General features: G+C 39.1%; 1 protein-coding gene across 5 annotated transcripts in view; it reads left to right on the top strand.

Annotated features, from left to right (window-relative positions):
• The first annotated feature begins 4791 nt into the window (after positions 1 to 4791).
• Positions 4792 to 23063, top strand: part of SRBD1 (S1 RNA binding domain 1) — a 338878-nt gene continuing 320606 nt past the window's right edge. For 2 of the 5 annotated variants that reach the window (XM_069071622.1, XM_069071618.1), the window contains exons 1-5: positions 4807 to 4944; positions 8868 to 8977; positions 10906 to 10985; positions 14339 to 14519; positions 18284 to 18673. In XM_069071622.1, the coding sequence (XP_068927723.1) occupies positions 10906 to 10985; positions 14339 to 14519; positions 18284 to 18673 (651 nt within the window). In that variant the 5' untranslated portion in view covers positions 4807 to 4944; positions 8868 to 8977. Of the gene's footprint in view, positions 4945 to 8855; positions 8978 to 10905; positions 10986 to 14338; positions 14520 to 18283; positions 18674 to 23063 lie in introns of all 5 variants that reach the window. The other 3 variants (XM_069071620.1, XM_069071621.1, XM_069071623.1) reach the window with 3 other exon arrangements.

Genomic DNA, 23063 nt, shown 5'->3' with positions numbered 1-23063 from the left:
GAATTGATGATGGTGCTGGCAACGTATGTGAATGTCGTTTTGGCTCCGTTAAGCTTTGTCTTCCCAGAAACAGAAACTGTGAAGAACTTGAGGTGGACTGGACACTGTGAGCTTCAATATGGAACAGGAACTGGACAAGGAGCTGGATGAGGAGCTGAGAGCTGCCTGCCTGTGAATCCAGGTGATGGCTGGGTAGATTCAGGCAAGAGCTGGACCCATGGAAGAGGAACTATGGAATCTGGGAGCCAGCCTGAGGCCAAGATGAAAAGACCTCTCTTTGGATACTTAGTGTTGACTGAGATCATGATTTATTGTGGCCCAGGGGTGGGAGAACTTTGTACTTTGTACTCTGTACCCCTTAAGGATGATTAAATTAAGGATGATTGGAAACTAATCTCCAATCAAGAAGAAAGAAGACTTTTTGACTGAGAGATTAAGACATTGTGACCTAGGAGTGGGAAAACTTTGACCTTTGTACTTTGTGTCCCTTAAGGAGGATTGCTCCTTAAGGATGACTGAGTTAAGGACTTATTGAATGATATCTTTTGTTTAAAACTATGTGGCCACTTTAGTGATAAGTTGTTACATTATATCATTGTGAATGCTGCACTTTGGTTTCTGTGAATGTTTTGCTTTAGTTTACTGTTGAATAAATAGAGAGTTTACTATACTAGGTGATCAGAACTTTAAGCTACCGTGTTTCCCCGATAATAACACCTATCCCGAAAATAAGCCCTCCCCTTACTGTGTAAGATTCCTCTAAAATAAACCCTCCCCCGAAAATAAGCCCTATTGAGATTGCTACTGTAGTGAAGGTGATCCCCTGCGCTACACGCTACATTACGGTACCCTCTGTATGCACCATCCCCCCACCCCGTGAAACGCACGCCGCGCTCCGAACTGCATCCAATCAGAGCTGCAGCAGTGAGCGTGTCATCCTGTTCTTCCCCAGTGATTTGCTTATTGAATAAAGGTACATTTTTTTGTTCACATTTACCTGTTTATTAAAATTGCTGTCAATGTTCATTAAAATAAGCCCTCCCCTGAAAATAAGCCCTCTGGTGTTTTTCTGTCCAAAAAAAATAAGACAGTGTCTTATTATCGGGGAAACACGGTATTCCCAGCAGCAGTCCTCTGGAAATCTGCTTGTGCTTGACTTTACACATGGTTTTGTCCTAGGTACTATATTCTTCTTCTGCTATTCCTCCTCTTTCTTCTCCCTTCTTCTTCCTTCTGTTTCTCTCTTTCTCCTTTCCCTCTTTCTCTGGCCTCATAAACTCCTATAGGTTTAAATATTATCTCTTTACTAATAACTTCCATATATATACCGTGTTTCCCCGATAATAAGACACTGTCTTATTAATTTTTTGGACAGAAAAACACCAAAGGGCTTATTTTCAGGGGAGGGCTTATTTTAATGAACATTGACAGCAATTTTAATAAACAGGTAAATGTGAACAAAAAAATGTACCTTTATTCAATAATGAATTCAATAAAGAACAGGATGACGCGCTCACTGCTGCAGCTCTGATTGGATGCAGCTTGGAGCGTGGCGTGCGTTTCACCGGGGGGGGGGGGGGGGGGGTGCATACAGAGGGTACCGTAATGTAGTGTGTAGCGCAGGGGATCACCTTCACTACAGTAGCAATCTCAATAGGGCTTATTTTTGGGGGAGGGCTTATTTTAGAGGAATCTTACACAGTAAGGGGAGGGCTTATTTTCAGGGAAACATGGTATGTATATATACAGTAGATAGTAGAACAAAGTATAAGCTAGTAGAGTAGCTAGTAAAGTCATTGTACATCCTTTATTTTTGAAGAGGACCAATGACATCACAGGGTAATGTCTGGACTTGTGTGTGAATTGGATCTAAGGGAGGCAGAGTTGCACAAAGTCATCAGCCTCAATCTCTCTCCCAGAGTCATTGAAGTCCAGTGGCAAGAAAAAAGTCAATATGATTTTTGATGGCCTGGATGCAGTAGATGACTTTGGCCTTGTTGATGTCTGACCAAGCTCTAAGTGCTGGTGTGTAGGAGTATTCAGGGAGGACTAGCATCTCTGGTGTGAAAAACTTGCTAAGCTCTTTTTACTAGGAATGAGTACATCTGACTTTGGGGTCCACCTTCACCCAGTTCTCACCTGTGGCCCCAAGAAAGAAGCATGCCAGGTGGCCACACCCTTGTAAACTGGAGGGCCTCAGTTGGTAAGGTAGGGGGATGTCCATCCCAAGCATTTGAAGACTTCCCCTTGGAATGGGAAGATGAGAACAATTTATTCCGAAAGCCAAGAAGAAGACAGCTTAAGTACCAAAGTATAAGCTAGTATAGTAGCTGGTAGAGAAAAGTCTATGCTGGTAGAGTAGGTAATTGAGTAAATTCTATATTATTATATATAGTAGCTAGTAAAGTTTACACTGGTAATAGTAACCAGTAAAGGAGTCACCAGATCAGTTCTGGACTTAAGGAAGCCATTTGGCAGCAGGTGGACTGAAGCTGGAGTAGGGAGATTCAAGACAGGGAGACCAATTAGGAGAGGGTTGCAATAATCTAGGTAAGAATAGTTGAAGCCAGGGGCGGCTAGGTAGCACAGCGAGTAAGAACACTGGCTCCAGTGTCAGGATGACCTGGGGATCGAATCCTGGGCTCAGACATTTAGCACCCACTCAGAAACACCTGGCCGTGAAACCTTGAGCAAGTTACTTAACCCTGATTGCTTTAAAAAAAAAAAAAAGAATAGTTGAAGCCTCATCTTAGTCCTGAACTTCAGTTTCCTTATCACCAATTGCCTATTGGACATTTCAAACCGCATGCCTTAGAGACATCTGAAATTCAATATGTTCAAATTCAAACTCATGATATCTCTTTCCCCAATACCACTCCTGCTCCAAATTCCCCTATTTCTGTTGGAGGCCCTATTCTTTCAGTATTCCATACTTGCAATTTTGGCATTATCCACTCTGTTCCCTCACCCTGCATATCTGATTAGTTGCCAAATCTTGCTCTTTCTACCTCCAAAATATTTATTGCAAAGGATTGCTTTTCCATACTTACATTTGTTGTTCAGTTGTGTTCCACTTTTTGTGAACCTCCTGCCTCCCTTTAGGGTTGTCTTGGGAAAGATACTGGAGCGGTTTACCATTTACATCTCTAGTTCATTTTGCAGATGAGGAAAATAAGGCAAAAAGTGTTAAATGACTTGCTCAGGGTCACACAGCTAGTAAGTATCTGAGGCTAGACTGAATTCAGATCTTCTTGACTCCAGGTCCAATGCCCTATCCATTGGGCCATCTAGCTTCCTCCTTTACCTATATAGCTACCATCTTAGTTCAAGCCCTTATCTGCTCTTGCCTAGATTATTGCAAACTCCACCTGATTCTACTGTTTTAAATCTCCCTAACTTCCACTTCAGTTCATCTGCTGCTAAAATTGCTTTCTTTAGTCCAGAACTGATCTGATGACTCCTTTATTCTACTGGCTCCTATAGAGGCAGCTGGGTGGTACAGTGGATAGGGTATTGGAGTCAGGAAGAGCAGAATTCAAATGCAAACTCAGATATTTGCTATCTATGTGATCCTGTGCAAGTCAATTAACCTCTGCCTCTGTTTCCACAACTGTAAATGGGCATAATAACAGCCCCTACCTTGAAGGGCTGTTGTGAAAATCAAATGAGATAATATTTTTAAAAAGCACTTAGCCCTATGTAAATGATTATTCCCTTCCCCTTACTCAACTCCAGTAGCTTTAGAATGAAATAGAAGTGCCTCTGTTTGGCTTTCAAAGTTCTTGATAACCTTGCTTGAGTCCATCTTCCCAGGCTTATTGTACACTACTTCCCCTCCTGCACCTTGTGATTGCATTACACTGACCTCTGTGTCCCTTACACCTGACACTTCCTCTCCCATCCCTGTGCCTTTGCCCTGGCTCTGTCCTATGTCTGGAATTCACTCTTACCACCTCTGCCACAGAGAATTCCATTCTTCTTTCAAGAGTCAGGCATCAGCTGTGTGGAGGCTTTTCTGATTCCCCCCTCCCCTCCCTCACCTGGCAGGGTCCTTCCACCCAAGCTTCCTTGTAATGTACTATTTCTGTATTTATTTACTTTATATTCTGATATTCTTACATATGTCCTTAATAAGCACGTAAGCTTCTGGTGAATGAGGCCGGCGTAATTAATTGTATTTGTATGCCCAGGATGTAGCACAATGTCTGGCACATCAGCTCCCCCCCTCCCCCCCTCCTGCTCCCATTCTCCCCCCCCATCATCATCTTCATCATCAATAATAATTACTACTAATGATAGCTAACATTTATATATAGGTCCTTAATAAACATCTGTGGTCTGATTTAAAACAGTAACTTAAAAAAATTTATTCCCTTAAATCCCCAAATCCTTTAAAGAAAATGTGCTTATTAAACTTAAAAAAAATCAAAACCAATCCTAGTGTAGAGAAAAAGGAGGAAGGGTAAAATTAGGTCCAGAAAACGACAAAAAGCCTCACTTGTACCCCGACCCAAACGGCTCCTTGGGTCCAGCCGAAGGCGGTCACGCCTAACTATAGTAATTGAACAGCTAACTCTTAGGCTGCCAACCTAGTCTCGGTCAGGCCCCGCCCCCTTCAGTTCTGGTTTCCTCATTGGCCTCTGGAATGGCTAGGCCCTCCCCCTATTCGCTTCTCCTCCCACCTGCTTTCATTTTCTCCAATACAATTACGTTTTTTCCCCTTCGCTCCGCCTCCTGCTTCCACCTCGGCTTTCCTATTTGTTTCCGGCTTTGCCCGTCCCAGCCCCCCTCCAGCCTCCCCTTCCCTCTCTCTCGTATCCCAGTTGGAATCTCGTGACGTCATCCGCATAGGGAAGGTTCGTGGCGGGATTTGCTGCGTTTGAACCACTTCCGTCCTGAACCGGAAGGCAGCTTGTGGATGGAGTCCAGCGCACGCCCTGGAAGGTGAGCTCTGGGGCTGTTCTCGCGGGCCCCCCCGACCCCTGGGCGGACTCGTGGCCCATGTCTAGTCTGCTTTTTGTTCTGGTATTACCGGAGCTTCAGGGCGTAAAAAATCTTCAGTGAGACATTTTCACACTCTCAGGCCGTGATGTTCCTGGTGTGAATGTGAGATAACAAGGGCGCACCTCAGCCCGCCATCCTCAGTGTTAGGCATTGCAGACAGTCACACCCCACACCCAGACATTAGGAGCCCCGAAGACCTGGAGGCCAGAGAAGGGAGGACCCGGGGCAGCCAGGAAAGGCGGAAACAGACCTTGCCCCTTTGCAACAAGCCCAAAGAGAAAAGCTCCCAGCCTTCCCCCTGCAACTCTCCGATGATTTTCGCTTTTTGCTCCCCAGATTGTGCCGTTTCGGGGATTGGTTACCAGCCTTCTTTCTGCACGGGCTGTAGTGGAACGGGATGTTGTGGAATGGCCTGGGAGCTGGGAGACTTGGGTTTTCCGCCCTTGAAAGCACTGTTCCCTTGACCAGGGCATTTAAGCGCCCAGGGTCCTAGTGGTCTGGAATGTGAACCTGTCCAGGGTTCCGTCGGGTTATAAGCCCGACCTCCCAGTTCCACCTCTTAACTTTGGAGTCTCCAGCACTGCAAGTAATTTGGTCAAGATTACACAGGTGGTGAATGTGTTCGAAGGGATTGACGGACCTACCAAAATGCCTTGATGTTTTCAACAGTAGTTGGATATTTGATTTTGGAGGAAGGCTTAGATGTGGTTATCAAATTCAGCAGAAAGATAATAGGGATTGTTTATGTGTTGGGATCTAGATTAGGAGAATTTGGAATAGTTGGCTGAAGTTAAGATGAAATTAAACAGACCTAAATATAAGACGTTGCATTTATTATAAGAAAATTAACCATATAAATACAGGATAGAGGTAGTTCATATGAACAATAACCAGGCTGGTTACTTCAACGTGGCCTGGCGGCCAAAAGTACTAATGTAATCTTAGAAACTAGCTTAGAAGTATACTATCCAGAGGTGATAATCACACCCTACTCTGCCCTGGATAAACATAATTTGAAGTATTGTGCTCAGTTCTGGACACAGCATTTTAGAAAAGAGATTTAGAAGTTGGGTTGTAATCAAACCAAGACCAACTGAAGGAACTGGATGGATGTTTGGCCTGGAGAAGAGAAGATGAGATTTGGAGAAAGTGCATTAATTTTTAGATACTTGAAGAATTGTCACGTGGAAGAGGTGTTATACTTACTTTCTTGGCTCTACAGGGCCAAACTAGGACGAAGGAGAGAAAGTTAGAGGCAGATTTTGGGTCAGTTTAAGATAAAAACTGGCTAACAATTATACCTGTCTAAAAATGAGATGGGCTACTCCTCAGAGTTTGAACGGTCACTTATTGGGAATTTCGCAGATAGGATTTATTACTTGGGTAGGTTGTGGACCAGATGATCTATGATATACCTTTCGGCTATAAGATTCTATGGTTCTTAGCTCTTGCCTATTAGAAACAACATCAAGGTGTTGAATCTGGTGCTGCATGAGAAGTTACTTGACATATTTCTTGAAGATTTTTTTTTTTTCTGATTGCAATTTTATATTTAAACTGGTTCCTTTTTGACTATCTTGTTGCCAGGTTTCCTTGGTCTGCTTCCCTCCTACCTCAGCTGAATCACAGCACCCAGAGTTCTTTTTAGTCACCATATTGTAGGTGGTGCTGATTTGGAAAATGCCTACGCATCTACAAAATAGGTTTTATTGGGAGTAAGGAAGGTGGATAAGACAGCTTGGAAATAGGGAAATTCTCCAGACCTGATAAGAACTTATAGGCCCTTGTAGATTCTCCAGTAGATTTTAATTTATCCTGATAACATTCCTTAGATGATTCTTTATGAGTTGTAGTGAAAGAAAATTAATATCCAGAAGATAAGTTGATTGTAATGACCCCTTGGAACATAGCTATTTTAGTACTGATTTGATGGACATAGAGTTGAACATGAACTGAGTCTTTTTAAAATTTATATTATGTTATTTATGACATTTTTATTGTTTATAATAGTAATTCACCCTGTGCAAGATGCGGGCAAGAAGAAAACCAAAGAAAGGATAATTATTATAATAATGAAGATGAAAATTAGGGTATATATTAAAAGGTGGTATGATGGAAAAATACTGGATTTGAAATTAGAAGAGTAAAATTCAAATTCTGTCCATGCTACTTTTTATGTTACCTTGGTTAAGTCACTTAACCTCTCTAGGCTTCATTTTTCTTATCTTTCAAAGGAATTTAGACTGAATAACATTAGTTACATTTTAAAATACAATTAAAAATGAGACATCATTAAGATTATTCTTCTCATGAAGAAGAAGCAAGCATACAAAGGTAAAGCAAATTAAGTAATTCAATTAAAGGCAGAGAGGAGACTAGAACCTAAATTTTACAATCCCATGGATATTATAGAAAAGGAATCAATGTATGTGTCAAATGCATTACTTCATCAGAAACACTTCTAAATGAAATCTGGTAGTTACTCAATAATAATTTGTGCAATGAATTTGTTAAGCATCCTTGAAATACTTCAAGTACAAATAAATACACGTAGAAAAGCAAAATTAATGCTCTTACCTTCTATTTTTAAGTAGTCTGGCAGAACTCTTGCCTCTTAGATCTTCCCAAAGCTGTACTCCACATATAACTTTTACTTCAACAACAAGCATTCCATACCGAGTTCAGAGAGGAATCTTAACTTTTCTGATAGTGTCTGTTTTTAAGACTTTCCTGTCTCAAACTGTGTATCTTTTTGAATTCAGCATGAGAGAAATTCTATGAAAGCCAGTATTTTGAAGGTCCTGTGTCCCTTAGGTGTTTCCTGTACTATGGAGAAAAGTTAGAGGACAAGAGAGGGGGAAAAGTAGGCTGCTTTTTTTAGCCAACTTTGAGGCTTCTAGTGCATTAGTTACAATGTGTTTGTGTTAGAAAACAAACCCCAAACCAAAAGCCTGAGAGTTTAATATACATATTGTTTAGCTGTTTTCAGTCATGTCCAACTCTTCATGGCCCATTTTTTTTTTTTTTGGCAAAGACACTGGAGTAGTTTGCCATTTCCTTCTCTAGCTCATTTTACAGATGAGGAAACTGAGGCAAATAGGGTTAAGTGCCTTGCCCAGGGACACACAGCTAAGTGAGTGTCTGAGGTAAAATTTGAACTCATGTCTTCTTGACTCCAGGCATGGTGCTCTGTCCACCTCCTAGCTGCTCCATGACATATATACACTAATTGATATATTGGTATTTAAATACATGACATTCTATCAATTTAATTAATTAAACCCATCATATTAATTCTATTTATTGAGAACCCTGTGTATATAAAATGTGCTATTATTATATGTTGTTTACTTAATGTTAAAGCAATGTTCCAGCCCTGATCCCTGTTAAAGTTGTTCTAAAGGTCTCTTTTTTTTGAGATGACCCAACTCTTTTAAAGTTTGAACACCACCTATTTGTGTCCAGCTTCTGCTGATATTTTTTATTGTATTAAGGCAAAGATGCCAATCACTGGTGGGCCTCAAGCAACCTACCTGAACCAGATTAATTATTATTGGGAAATATTTAAAAAAAAATACACTAGGACGCAGTTAATGTTAGTATGTAGTTTGCTAATAATGTTACTATGTGGTTTGCTAATAATGTTAATATGTGGTTTTCTAAGTCAATATATTGTCAGCTGGGATCCTTCTGTACCTTTTAATGGTCTATTTTCTATTTGAGTTTCACACACTATATTAAGGCATACCCTCCTTTCAATAGTGTATGATGCGAAATTCCAATGCAATTCTAAAATTCTGTGACTGGTAAATCTTATTCCTTTGTTTTTAATTCTTTGGGGTGAAAATCAGTTTATTCTGCAGGTATCAACAGTAAAACTAAACAGTAGGAGAAGCTGTCTGGGATTGGTAACATCTGCTTAAGAGCATACACCAGGCCTTCAGGCCTTAAGGAACCATTAGAGGAAGCAAAAGTGAGTAATTCTTCAGTATCCACAGAGTTGTCTTTTTATATAGAGTAGTACAGTTTTCAGCTGTTCCTAGACTGGGAATTTCTTGCCAAGGGAGACACCACACTCCTGAAATTTGACAGAAATTCTCGATAAACTGGTAGCCTTAAGTCTGTTGAGCTCTTTCATATTTTATCTGTTAAGTTTGAGTGGGTAAGAGTTGTCATCGTTTTTTTTTTTTTAATTCCTAAAGGAAACTCTAAGAATGAATCTGTAGGATGCCCAAACAGAGCATGACTAATTCAGGGTATTTTGGCTTGAAGGTTTTTTTTTTTTTTTTTTTGCGTAAAGGTGACTGCTGTAGCACAGTGTCATGTTTTCTGGCTCATCATTTCTGTGTTGAATATTTATTGCTGCTTCTCGAGCCTAGAATACTAACAAAGGGTTCTTAAGTGTGTGAGATAACATTGGTCATAAGTTAACTATATTATTGTGTAATATAACATTCCAGACAGAGTTACTTTCTTTTCTGTGGCAAGTAATGTCTATATTTCTTAGGCCAGGGATTATGCCACTCTGTATTATATAATATATATTCTGAAATATTCATTTTACAAATAAATACAGCCAGTTCTCTCTTAAGGTAAGTTCTTCAGATCTTCCCCTGCCCTTGAAGGGCCTCATCAGGGGCTCTTCCAGCCCCCTATAGTCAGAGTGGCTTCATTGCCTGGAGTGGAGGACTGTAGCAGCAAGCACCCCAGCATCCCCAGGGTGGCTGCCAACACAGGTTCTTAGATCTGCTTTTCTAAAGGAAAGCAACTCAAAATGCGTTAACAATCTTGCTTTAATCAATCAAACATATCATTTACCTAGTTCAGAGGAAAAGGTCAGCACCCCAAACTTCAGAGTATACAGACAGGTTACAAGCAAAAGTTACAAGACAGAGAAACATTTCAAGCAGACATGCCTCCAACTGTCCAACCATTACATCCATACCCAGTCAGTTACCAGAGAGGGAAGGATCAACATCTGGGTTTTTCAAAGCTGGGAGGCTCTCAACGGCTGCCCAGAGTCTCATCTGGTCAAATCACACCACACTTCTCAAAGTGAGCCCCAAAACAAAGTCTCACATCAGGGTTTATGATAGTCTTCTCCTGGCTCAGAGAATGTCACAACCCTCTTGACCCCGCTGCCCAATCACAAAGTATCTCCTGAAAAACAAGCCTCCTGCCACAGGCTCCAGGTGCACTTAAGCCTATCAAATGACCTAGGGGCAGGGAAGATCTTAAATTTCTATTCCATTCCTATAACAAGGACCCTGACTGGGTCTGTACCAGCAGTGTCCCAGGGAACCCAAGTGGTTCCTGTCTGGTAGAACTGTCTGTAATTACTGTTCAGAATTAACATGTGTCTTTTAGAATGCAACTACAATACAGTTAGCTTTTGTTTTTTTGGAAGTGAATTATACTATTTAAGGATTAACTTCCTGGCTACTTGAATCATTTAATAATGTAGGTGGCGACTTCATGTAGATGTCTGTGTTAGATATTGAAGGTAGATAGTGAAGAAGGAAATGATGTATCACTGTCCTTGAGGAGTATATGATATGGTAGAAAAATTTATAGTTTGCTCTAGTTGCTAATCCAATTAGCCATGAATCATTCTAGTTGAGCGATTAAATATGTAAAATTACTTATAATTAGAGCTGAACAGATAACATAAATATGTATACTTGCAAGATTCTTACAAAACATTTGATGGTTATTAGGAGATGGTAGATACAGAGGTGATGAGACTAGTGTCTGAGCTTGAGGATTGTTTTTATTTTATCCATATTACTTTCCAGAGCAGGGTTGATGGAGAGTTAGCTTTGAATGAATTCTTACTTTGAGGTAGCTGAATAAAGTGATTAGGTTATTTGCCTCATTTATTACATGCTATGTTTCTTTCAGATGTCTTCATTATCAAGGAGAGCAAAATTAAAAGTTCAGGCAGTGGTGGCAAAAGATGAGTTGCCTTCTTTCCTTGAATCGTAAGTGTGTTTTATTGTGGGTATAAAAAGATATTTATTTCAGACAATATATCTTTTCACTTGCTAATTTTTGCCGACAACAGAGCTGCACCACATGGAAAGAGCTGTTATGTGAAAAAATAAGACTTTCTGTTGTGCTTTTAAAAAAATTTATTGACAAATTTTGTTTATACATTATCTGCATTTTCCTCTGTACCTCTCAGTCTTCTCATAAAGGCATCCCTTATGATAAAAAAAATAAACAAAAGGAGGAAGAGTTCAGCAAAACTAATAATTATTTTGAACTTTTATTCCTAACATATTATCTCACTTTTTCCTTGTAATAGTCTTCTGAATTCAGGAGTGATAGAGTGATTATTCTTTCTATTTCACAGATAGAAATACTGAGTTCTGGAGAGATAGACCTAGAACTAGAATACATGTTTCTTTTTTATTTATTTATTTATTTTTTCAAATGTTTTATTAACTTCTGATTTACATGATTCATTTCCTCCAGATTTTGAGTTACAAATTTTCTCCCCATTTTTCCCCTACCCACCACCCCAAAATAGCAGCCCCATAGGATATCCCCTCCTCCAATCTGCTCCATATTTTCTCCAATACCCCTTTCAACTTCTCCAGTGGATCTCTATGCCCCAGTGCCTGTATATCTTCCTTTGCCCTCCAGAATATCATATTCCAAGCCTTCGATCCTTCAGTGTAGAAGCTGCCAGATCCTGGATTATCCTGATTGTGTTTCCACAATATTCAAATTGTTTCTTCCTGGCTGCTTGTGATATTCTCTGCTTAATCTGGGAATTCTGGAACCTGGCTATAATATTCCTAGGAGTTTTCTTTTTGGGATCTTTTTCAAGAGGTGATCAGTGGATTCTTTCAACCTCTATGTTTCCCTCTGGTTCTAAAACATCAGGGCAGTTTTCTTTGAGAACTTCCTGGAGGATGATTTCTAGGTTCTTACTTTGATCATGGCTTTCAGGTGGTCCAATAATTTTTAAATTATCTCTCCTGGATCTATTTTCCAGGTCAGTGGTTTTTCCCATGAGATATTTCACATTGCCTTCTATTCTTTCATTTGTTTGGATCTGTTTAATAGCATCTTGATTTCTCATAAAGTCATTAGCTTCCATTTGCTCCAGTCTAATTCTGAAGGAATGATTCTCCTCATTGAGCTTTTGAGATTCTTTTTCCATCTGGCAAATTCAGCTTTTTAAGGCATTCTTCTCCTCATTGCCTTTTTGAGCCTCTTTTGCCATTTGAGTTAGTCTATTTTTTAAGGTGTTATTTTCCTGAGTCAGGCTGTTGACTCTCATTTTGTAATTTTCTTGCATTGTTCTCATTTCTCTTCCCAATTTTTCCTCCACTTCTCTTATCTGCTTCTTAAAGTCCTCTATGGCCTGTAACCAGCTTGTATTTTCCTTAGAACCTTTTGGTGCAGGAGTTCTGACTTCACTGTCTTCCTCCTGTTCCATGCTTTGCTCCTTTTTGTCCCCAAAATAGGAGTGTAATTTTGGAATCTTCTGTCTGCTTTGTTTCCTTTGCCTGGTCATGTCACCCTTCAGTCACTTGACCCCTGGGCTTTTTGCCACAGTAGGACTCTGCCACCAGACAGGGGAGCTTTTGTCCCAAACCCTGGGGTTTTCTCAGCATCCGGAGGTATTAGATGGGTGCCCTCTCTGAGGTCTCCACACCCTCTGGCAAGCTGGACACACACCCCAGGACCTCCACCCTAGACTGCAATCCAGATTCAAGCAGGTTAAAGCAAGAGCAATTACCCCTCAGACTGGTGCTTGGTCCCCCTACACTCTGCAGGCCAGGAGCTGAAGCTGCCACGTGGTGCTGGCTGGCTGTGCCAGCGGCTCAGTGGCTTCTCACCCTGGGGGCAAAAGCCACCGCACTTCCACTTACTGGGTCCCAAAGTCCAGACTGCACTGACCTCTCACTTTGTCCTTCACATCTATGTGTTGATAAATCTGGAAATGGCCACAGCTGCTGATCTGGAGTCCCTCCAGTGGCATTGGTCAGGCCCGCTCTGGGGCTAAAGCCTTGGTGTGGGGCTGGGCTCAGCTCCCAGAGCCCTGTGCTGTATTCTTGCCGGCCTGCCGGGCTGTCCTCAGCGGGAGGTTAGCTTCTCTGTGTCATTTTGTGGGTTCTGCAGCTCCAAAGTTTGTTTAGAGTCTCCTTTTTACATGGATTGGGGTAGGTGGAATCCGGAGCCTTGGGGAGGTCCTGCTTCTACTCCACCATCTTGACTCTACCTAGAATCCATGTTTCTGAGGGCAGAGCTCTTTCCATTCAACTCAGCTATCAAGTATTCTGTTGTTTTTTTGCATTTTCTAATTAATAATATGTGCAGTCTAAATGGACTTTGATTATTAGTTAGCCTTTGTAAGGAATTAATTTTAATAATTACCATTGACTTGAACTCCATGCTCAGTAAATCCTAGATCATGGAAAGGACCTTGTCTAGAGGTTTCCTAATCCTTTTAATGCAGGATCTCGCACCATCCCAGTGTTAATTTCCACAAGAGAAGAAAATTAATTTTTTTTTTTTACTAGCGTTGAGTATAAGACATCTTACATTGTGTAGAGAGTATAGTGGATAAAAATTAGTTTAGTGGAATTGTTCTAAGTTGGTTTCCTTACCTTACTGAGTATAGCTTGCATCTGTTTTCCTTCTGCACTGTGATAGGGACTAAGCCAGAGAGATATTAGGAAGATTTGGGAAGTGTGTTATTAGATTTTTGTATGGTGTATAAGAAAGTGCAGTAATGGTTTTGGTCTTCTCAGTAAACAGATTTACACTATAAGGTGAATATAGAATTACTTGAGGTCACTGAAATATAGCTCACTTGATCCTGGCTCTTTATGTAGCCCAGGAGGCACTCTTAAAGGCCACATTATATATTGATTTGATTTAGCACAATTTGTATGGATTGAAAGTTAAAGATAAAAAATTCTCAGTGATTGTGGGGTAGTAGACCTAGTAACAATCATCTGGGTAACAATAATATCCTAAATCTCTTCTGAGGATAATCCTAGGGGATTGGAAAGTAAGGGTGAAGTTGAAACAAGGGAAGAAGAAGAAAGTAGAGGTCAAATGTTGAGAATCCCAGAGAAAGGAGCCAACGATTTTTCTGTTTTTACAGAAGATGTTTTATAGCCTATTATTATTATGTACTAGGTTGTGCTTACTCAAAGATACACTGTCTCATGTTGATGTTTCTTACCTTTCTTTAGAACATTCTTATATCAGAACACCACTGCGGTTTGTAGGAAGCATAAGGATCTGTGTATTTTCTTTGTGACATTTTAATTTTGTTTTCCTAGAAAATGTTCTATTAATTTTCTCCTAGTTCATCTGAATCTGAAGAGGACAATGATAAAGATAGTTCTTGGGAACCCCAAAAGAAAGCTACCAACAGCTTGAAGTTGCCCATTTCTAATAAAAACAAGCCAAAGAAAGTGTCTGTGGTACAGAAGAAAGGCCCTCAGATCAGCAGTAGTCCAAGAAAGGTGGCTATTAAAGAAGAACTGGTAGGTATTCCAGGTAGACATCAGCTCCATCCTATTGTCTTTGCAGAGCAGAGCACATACTTTTCAAAAAGATAGAGAGAAATAAGGTTTCTTTTCATACTGAGTCAGTAGACTTATTTGCTTTCAGATAGATTATAATAGTTGCATGATAGCGTTTGAAGATGTATTTGTGCCTTGCAAATGCTATATATAGTAATCTGGATTTAGCTTAATTTTATCTTAAGAAAGATAAAATTATAGGTTAATTATTTGCTTTGCACAAATTTATTCAAGTTACCAAAAAATTCACCTTTTAATTTTTTTTAACTGGAAACTCTTCTAGTATGTAAAAAATTGAGTTAATACAACTTTTCTGCACTATATTTATTGTTCTAGGCACTCTTGTATTATATGCTTGTCGTTAGATATTGTATTTATGGCAAATTGCATGATTACAAAATGAACTGTTTTCTCTTCTATCATGGTCTTTTCATAAAATGCTGCTTAACCTCCTTTATACCTCCATGTTTCTTGTTTTCTGCATGCAAGCTTTCTGCTAAAAAAAAACTCTTAAGTAGGATTGAGCTTTGTCTGTAATTGAAAAAAGCTGTAAAAAAACCTATTCCTAGTTGTTAGTGTTTAGTTTTTGCTTTTTTTTTGTAACATTATAATCTTAATAACCATTTACAAAGAAAATATATAAAATAAGGAATGTATTTACATAAGACCCTTAGCATTTAATAAAGCGGAAATAAATTAACATAGTATGAACACAAAAAGCAATTGCTCTGTCTCCTTTCTAATTTGTCTTGAAATATTGCTATCTTTGACTGTTTTTCTTTTTTAAAATGTGTCAAAGTGTATGCAGTTATTCCTGATCTTGCTGATTTTGCTTTGCATCCCTGCATGTTTCCTTGCATTCTTTGGCTTTATAATTTTTCTTACATGGTGCTAAGAGTATGAAGTCTTTCTATTAAGCTTAGTGTAATAGAGTTGGAGGGAAGCTCAAGTTTCCTGTGTCATTTATTGACTAAGTAATTTTATCAGATTCTTTTACTGATATTTAGTATTTTTAAAGATTAAAAAATAAGGTGAGGCCAGAAGGATAACAGGCTAACTCAGGTAGAAAAATGTTTTTATTTTGAATTTTTTTAGACACTTTAGAGGATTTTAGATTTTTCCACAATTTCTTATTTATTTTGTCAAAAATTCAACATTTTTTATTCTATTGAAGGAGCATGTAACATGGGGGAGAGAAGTTCATCACTAACTAGTTTCCCTAATTGACATTTTTAGGTGCCTGTACTGTATGAGGAGAATTAGCAGCCTGGCCATTAAGTGCCTCATTGTCCTTTGGCAGGTACCAATGACAACACTAATGACCAGCAAGATTACATCCTAACTGTGACCTTGTGATGAAGCTCAGAGTCTTTTGTCACTGAATTTCTCTTTATAAATGAGAACTGGATAGAGAGATAGATTTTAGAGAGTGACCTGTGGTGGCCATGTGTCTCTGGGCAAGTTATTTCACATCTTAGTGCCATGGGTAACTCTTTGAAGATTAAGTGAGTTGCCCATTTATGGGGTTTCCTTATTGGCAGAATACAGAATAGAAAGAAATATGTTCATATAAAACCATGAGGTCCTCTTTCCATTGGGCATATCACACTGGTCAGCCAAAGTTTTAGAATTCTGTAGTTAGTAAGGGATCTTACACCTAAAGAAAAGTGTAAATCATTTGGAAAAGCATATGAAAATAGGTTATTACAGAGATTTCACCATCCTTAATGAATCAGTTACTCACATGAAGACAAAAACAAAGGAACTATAGTTATTTAATCAGAAGGGAAAAGGCTGATGGGTGATATAGCAGTCCAGATATTAATTAACTTGCCATCTGTTCTGCAGATCTCTACATAAAGGATTTTTACATAATGTGAATTTTCCTTGGGATTTGGGGAAGGGAGGGAAAGAGGCAGGAAAGGGGCTATGTACCCATGGAGGGAGGGGACTAGCACATGGTTCAAGGAAGACAGAGCAGGAATAGGAACACTCAAGGACTGGAGCAAGCCAGCAAGCCTGGCTAGAACTGAGAGGAAGAACTGGGGTTTTGAGGGGTGGGGGTAGAGGTGGGATACATGTTGCACAGACTAGAGGGTTTATGGGGGTGGGAGGGTGAGGCTGGGTACAGATGATCAGAAGATAGACACTGCTGGAAAGGGTACGAAGGTGGTGGTGGGTGTTAGGTAGGGTAGGCAGAGCAGTGTGTAGGTCTCATTCATCAGTCTACAGTGATTGGTCTCTCCACTCCCATTCTTCTGCTTTTATTTGGAGATTTTTTTTTTGGTGGTGGTGGGGGGGTAGGAGCACCAGTTGGAAACACTAAATTCCCATGCTGAGGGGCAGGAGCAGAGAGAGTTGACATTTTTGATGAATGAAAATTTCTTTTAGAATTCTTTACAGAAAGTCAAATTTGTAGTGGGACTTTGTGTAAAGTGAAAACTGTATTGAGGGTAGAATAAAAAGAGATTAACTTAAACTATAATAATTATAGATTATATTTATATGATGCTTTTAAGGTTTATAAAGTGCTTTATGTACATAATCTCACATTTGAGTCATATAATATCTTGTGAAGAAGGTGCTGTCATTATCTTCATTTTACAAATGAAAAAAATCTACTCAGGTTAAATGACTTGTTCAAGTCCGCAAAAGTATTAATTATCTTAGGTGGTATTCCATTTAAGGCTCCCTGATTCCAATTTTGTCCACTATGCCATAATGCCTCTGTAGCATGACAGATAAAAGGAAGAAGTTCTTCACAGTAAAGTCTATTAAACACCAAAATAGGTTGGGAGATGTGGGGGAGTGGTGTAATAAATTTTTTGAAAGACTTTAAAATTTAGTTTTGATTTTTGTATTTTTGCAGTAGTTTAATTGAGACCCTAGAGGTCTAAGGGATTTCAGATTTATACACATAGGTTTGTGAAAATGTCCAAGACATTTAATTTTTAATTCTTGCACTTTGATTATTTAATTTGTGGATTATTTAGCTGCTCATTTCTTGATGGATCATCCATACTTTTGAAAGTTTTATTGCTTAGCTTGTTTGTTTATTCAATAGATATTTATGGAATCACTAGTATATGTATAAGTGTCTCCATCAGAGAATGAGAAGGGTGATAAAAGAAGGGTAATCTTAAATCAGAGAGTGTTATCACTTGTGAACATCTGTTAAAGAGTTTGATTCTGGAGTGGGGAAGTTGGAGCTTTGTTTGAAATTTAGTTTTGAATTTATTTATGTATGCTATTCCTACCCTTCTGGTGTCTTGTTGAACTGAATTTTATTCAATGCCTTTATAGTGATATAGAGAGTTCTTTGATTGAATTTTGTCACTGATTTGTGTACCATAAACTTTTGGGAGAAGATAAGATAGTTTGGTGTTGATACATATTTGAAATTTATCAAAATGAAATAGATACAGTGGATTTTACTTATATGTATTGCCCTATTTGGGGGTGAAATTTAGACTGAACACGGATGCTTTTTCAGATTGACCATTGTGCTTTTAGGGTATGTTTGGTCTTCCAGAGCTATAAGTTGGTTAGATCTTTTAATTGCATGAAGGCTGAAACCTTGTCTGTTCTTTCCTCTAATGCTTCTGCTTGCTTCATTGCTATGTGCCCTGGGGACACACCTTGAAAACTTTTTAGTTGAATTTAAAGGCTTTTGGGGAATTGGCTTTGATGTTGTTTTAATCCATGTTCACTTGATGGTTTGACAGAATAGATCTGTGCTTATTGATGATGTTTCGGAAGACAGCAAAGATGAACTCAGAATTTTGCAGAACCACAAAACTACAAGTAGCACACGGAAGAGAGTATCTAATAAACCTCGAATACAGAAGGCCAAAAATCTGAAAGTTGAGGAGGTGATCTGCAGAACTGACAACTTAGATGGTGGTGGTGATGGTGGCATCGAGATACCATCAAGGAGCACCATGCAGGGAGGAAGCAGCATAAAGATGGGAGAAGATGAAGAGGACCTTACATTTGGTGAACCCCCTCTCAAGAAAATAAAATCTACAATGTTTCCTCAGGGACAGCCTGTCAAAACTGCAGGAAATGTCGGCAAGGTTCAGGAGGAGTTGGAAATGAACTGGGACATAGTACAGGTATGAAAATAGCTTTTTCTACTTTTTTTAATTGCTCTCATTGAGAAAGGGAATGCTTTCATAATGCTGAGGGATGGCCCTAACCATCCCAGGAACATGTTCCATAAATAACATAACATTTTCCTAACATAACACATAGTCTAATAAACCATCTCTTATTGAGTCTCTAGAGAGAAGAAGAACTGTTTCTTAATGCAGTAACTGCACTCCTTTAAAATCTGGATTTTAAATAAATAATTTAGGAGGTGATTACTCTATTACGAAAATATTCATCTAAGGTCCTGTTTATAGTAACTCCCTGATGCGTTTACATGTTTATTTCTACATCTTGAGCTATTTATCAATGACAAAAGGCTGAGAAACTTTAAACTTCAAAGTATTAGAAGCTTCTTACTGTCTAACTACTGAAAATCAGAAATAAAGATTAAGTGCCCTCCTGAGTTATAACATAGTTCACTGGAAAAATAGACAATTGATAAAAATTAGACTTATTGAAAGCTTTTCAGGTATTGTAGCGGCAAGCACCCCAAGCGTCCTCAGGGTTTGCTGCCAGCACAGGTTCTTGGATCTGCCTTGACAAAGGAAAGCAACTCAAAATGGGTCAACAAGCCCACCCCAATCAGTCAGACATACATCGTCCACCTCGCTCAGGGGAAAAGGTCAGCACCCCGAACCTCAAAGCACACAGACAGAACCATCAAGACAGAAACAGATCCAGTAGACAGATTTCAAACTGTCCAACCATCACATCCATACCCAGCCAACATCTGGGTTTCAACATCTGGGTTTTTTCAAAGCCGGGGGGCTCAGGACAACGGCTTCCCAGAATCCATATCAAATCACAGAACGCCTCTCAAAGTGAGCCCCCAAAACAAAGCTACACATCAGGGCTTATATAGCCTTCTCCTGGCTCAGAGAATGTAACAACCTTTTGGACCCACTGGCCAATCAAAAAGTATCAACTGAAAAACAAGCCTCCCACCCCAGGCTCCAGGTGCACTTTAGCCTAGGGGCAGGAAAGATCTTTAAATTTGCATTCCCATTACAGGTATATATATTTTAAATGTATATAGCTTTTCATGTATTTAGCTATATGCATATAGATGTATGTACTGTTACCACATATGTGCTATTCCATGAACGCCACTGTAGTCCTCTGTTTCAGTGTGGTGTGGAGGTGATTCTTTTTGAATATTATCATAGTAGAGGTGACTGACCTCTGGCAGTTCTATGCACGCTGGGAAAACCTTGGAGCTTGGCCCTTTGGCAGACTGTGTTGTGTGTCTGTTATCTGGGAATCAGTTTAAGTAAGGAAAGTTTGAAGGGGCCCATCACCAGAAGAGTGGCTAGCACTTTATGCTGTTTTGTTCTCCCACAGTTACTCCCAAGCACTACTTGCTAAAGTTTGGAGGGAAGTGTTTTCACTAATGATACTTTATGTATCTGTACTACTGCCTCTCCATACTTTAGCACATTGTCTTCATGAATTACTATGACTGAAAAATCATCACCTGCAAGTTCCTTGTGAGATCAGTGCTTTCCTCATGTATCACTTTGACCCATGGAGGCCCCCACAATCCTATAGCTTCTTCCTATTGTTCTTTAGCTATAGATTAGCCAGAGAGAAATAACAGAATTTAGTAGTGTTGTGTAGTTCTTTGTTTGGAGCAGCTGGGTGGCATAGCTATAGTATTGAAGAACTCATTCATGTTCTGTAATAACATTTTGATGTATTAGTAGTACAATCAATTCTTGATTATATATGCCATCACGTGGGACTAGATGCACAGAAAAAGGAGTGGCCATTAACGATTTTTTTAATAGATGACTTAGAATAGGCTAATACTCAGGTTCTACTATTAAAATATTATTCAGAGACTCACTGTGGTAGGTAGGTGACGTTCAGTTTCCAAGATTATGCTAGCATAGCATAGACCCTAGTAGGCTTATCCAACCAAGCTTGTGGGTCTGGGTAGTGAAATACGCTTCTGACATCTAAGGATCATTTTAGCTAAGGCAAGAAAGGGTGACCTTAAGATGAATTATCAGGCAGTGATTTTTTTTTTGGCCATATTAATTCATGAAGACAGTGTGCTAAAACTTGGAGAGGTTTTAATTTTAGTTGGTGGAGGGAATACCTTTCTTGACAAAACTGTAGGTCTTTTGAAGTATTCAATAATCTTTAAGTTGGTATTTCCTGAACTCTGAGAGGAAGACACAAGGAGAAAATTGGCATATATGTGCACTAGATAATAGGAAGAACCTGTCAAAGGTTGAAAATGGAATAGTTCAGGGCTGCCTTTAACTGTTTAGTTCTGTATTCACTCATGTGTTTATGTCCGTTCTTAAAGGGGCAATTAGGTGGTGTTGCCACCTAATGTATAGAGGACTGGGCCTGGAGCCAGGAAGATGACCTGAGTTCAAATGTGACCTCAGACTTATACTGTCTGTGGGACCTTGGGCAAATCACATCATCTCCATTTTCCTCAGTTTTTTAAATCTGTGAAATGGGAATACTAATAGCACCTACTCATACGGTTGTGAGGATCAAATGAGGTAATAATTGTAAAGTGTTTAGGAGGTACTGTATAAATGTTAGCTATTATTACTCAGTACTCCATTATTTTAACCTTGTACAACTTCATTTAGGAAACCAGTTTTTAGGATTGTAGTTGTACTATTGGCCTGGGATGTTCTCACACCTGAACCTTATTTCTTGTGAGTGGTTTTCTCTATTCTTTCTCTGTCTCTTCTGTACCCCTTTGCCCTGAAGATTTCTTTACTGTTGCCATTCATATAACAACTGCTGAAACTCTTTGGATAATAGATTCACAAAGAGAAACAGAAAGAAGGAAGGACAGGGAGAATTGCAGAGGAGAACAGAAGAGGGTCAAGGATTTATTGAGAGACGTGCTACACTGGGCTAAGGGTGCGTAATAGAAGAAAAGCAGAGAAGAAAAGAAGAGCCACTAAATAAAGCAAAGTCAAAACTTGATTAAGTGGGACAAAGAATAAAAATGTCCTTTGTTGTGATGTTATAAATATTTAGTAAAAGTAAATTATAACTCCATTTTAAGGCCTTGGGGCAAAAACTGGTTTTGTGAGTCCCTTCCTCATGGCTATTTTCTGAACATTTGGAATGTTTGAGAATTTTAGTTCTTCCTGTCAAATTTGAGCAGATTTTCCTGCCTTCTACAGAATCTTTAAATGGTTTTTAAATGGTTTCTGGCAGCTATAACAATCTCACTCATAGTGAATCTGGGCATCCCTTCTTATGAAATTGGAGAGGTGGTTGCTATAGCTGTAACCTGCTCTCAGTACACCAGTATACCCTAGATGCTAGTTGATTCACCCTCTTTTCAAATAGACTGAGGAAAATTGTCTGGGGAAGTTTTTAAGGAAGGATTTATTTGGTTTTTCTTTTTATTGTGGGACTATTCAAAATCTTTACTTCAGCTCACTTTCTGACTTTAGCACAGGTTACAGAAAGGATGAGCATGTGGGTATATATCTGATCATACGTATTTAATTGCTCTCCAAATCTATTTTGAGTCATAAGTTAATTTTGGATTTTCTAGTGTTGCCTACACCTCTACACTCCTTTACATTTTTGTAGGTAGTTAGGAGTTAGTTGGCTGTTGACATAAATTTACCATCTAGCTAATTACACAGCATAGTTCCCTTGTACCTTAAGCATGTACAAAAAAAATTGGAGTAATTATTTGGTGTCTTGTTTCTAAACAGAAAAATTACACAAATCTACTACTATGAATACCATTGGATGATTAGGAACAAAGAACTCATTACTGTTTCTTACCAAAATAATTTAAAAAACCTTGTCATGGGCCACATGTAGCCTTGAATCCTCAGGTTCCCCACCCCTGGGATGTTACCCCCACCCCTGTTAGATTGTAATAGAAAAGTTAGGAAGAAGGGAAGCATTTGGGAAGAAAGATGATTTACATTTTGGACAAGTATTAAGCATCTCCTATGTGCCAGGCGTTTGGTAGGTTATAAATAATGAAATGATCCCCACTTGCAATGACCTCATTCTCATTGGTGAGACCTATGTATAAAAAATATACACATAGTATAGTGTAAAAGTTTTTAAGTACATACACACCGAGTAGTTAAAAATAACATGAGTGAAATTTGGAAGCGGGAGAGAGTTTTGCAATAGTGGGAAGAGGGGAGCAGGAGCCATATAGTACTTCGTTTTTGTTTGTCCTCTGCTGAAGTAACTTTGTGATTGCAGTACTGCAAATGAACACCATGAATATGCCTGTCTTTTGTGTTAGCTGGATTCAAGGAGAGATAGGAGTGAAGTAAATGAAACTGGTACTTTTTTAGACTCATGAAGTAGATTGTTTTTTTCTTTGTATAAAGTATC

The sequence above is a fragment of the Petaurus breviceps genome, unplaced genomic scaffold, assembly GCF_028583685.1.
Source record: "Petaurus breviceps papuanus isolate PSGF00001 unplaced genomic scaffold, PetGlider_PUasm1.0 90842, whole genome shotgun sequence".
Classification (NCBI taxonomy): Eukaryota; Metazoa; Chordata; class Mammalia; order Diprotodontia; family Petauridae; genus Petaurus; species Petaurus breviceps.
The sequence above is the reverse complement of the archived record's forward strand: the minus strand, read 5'-3'. Positions and strand labels throughout refer to the sequence as shown.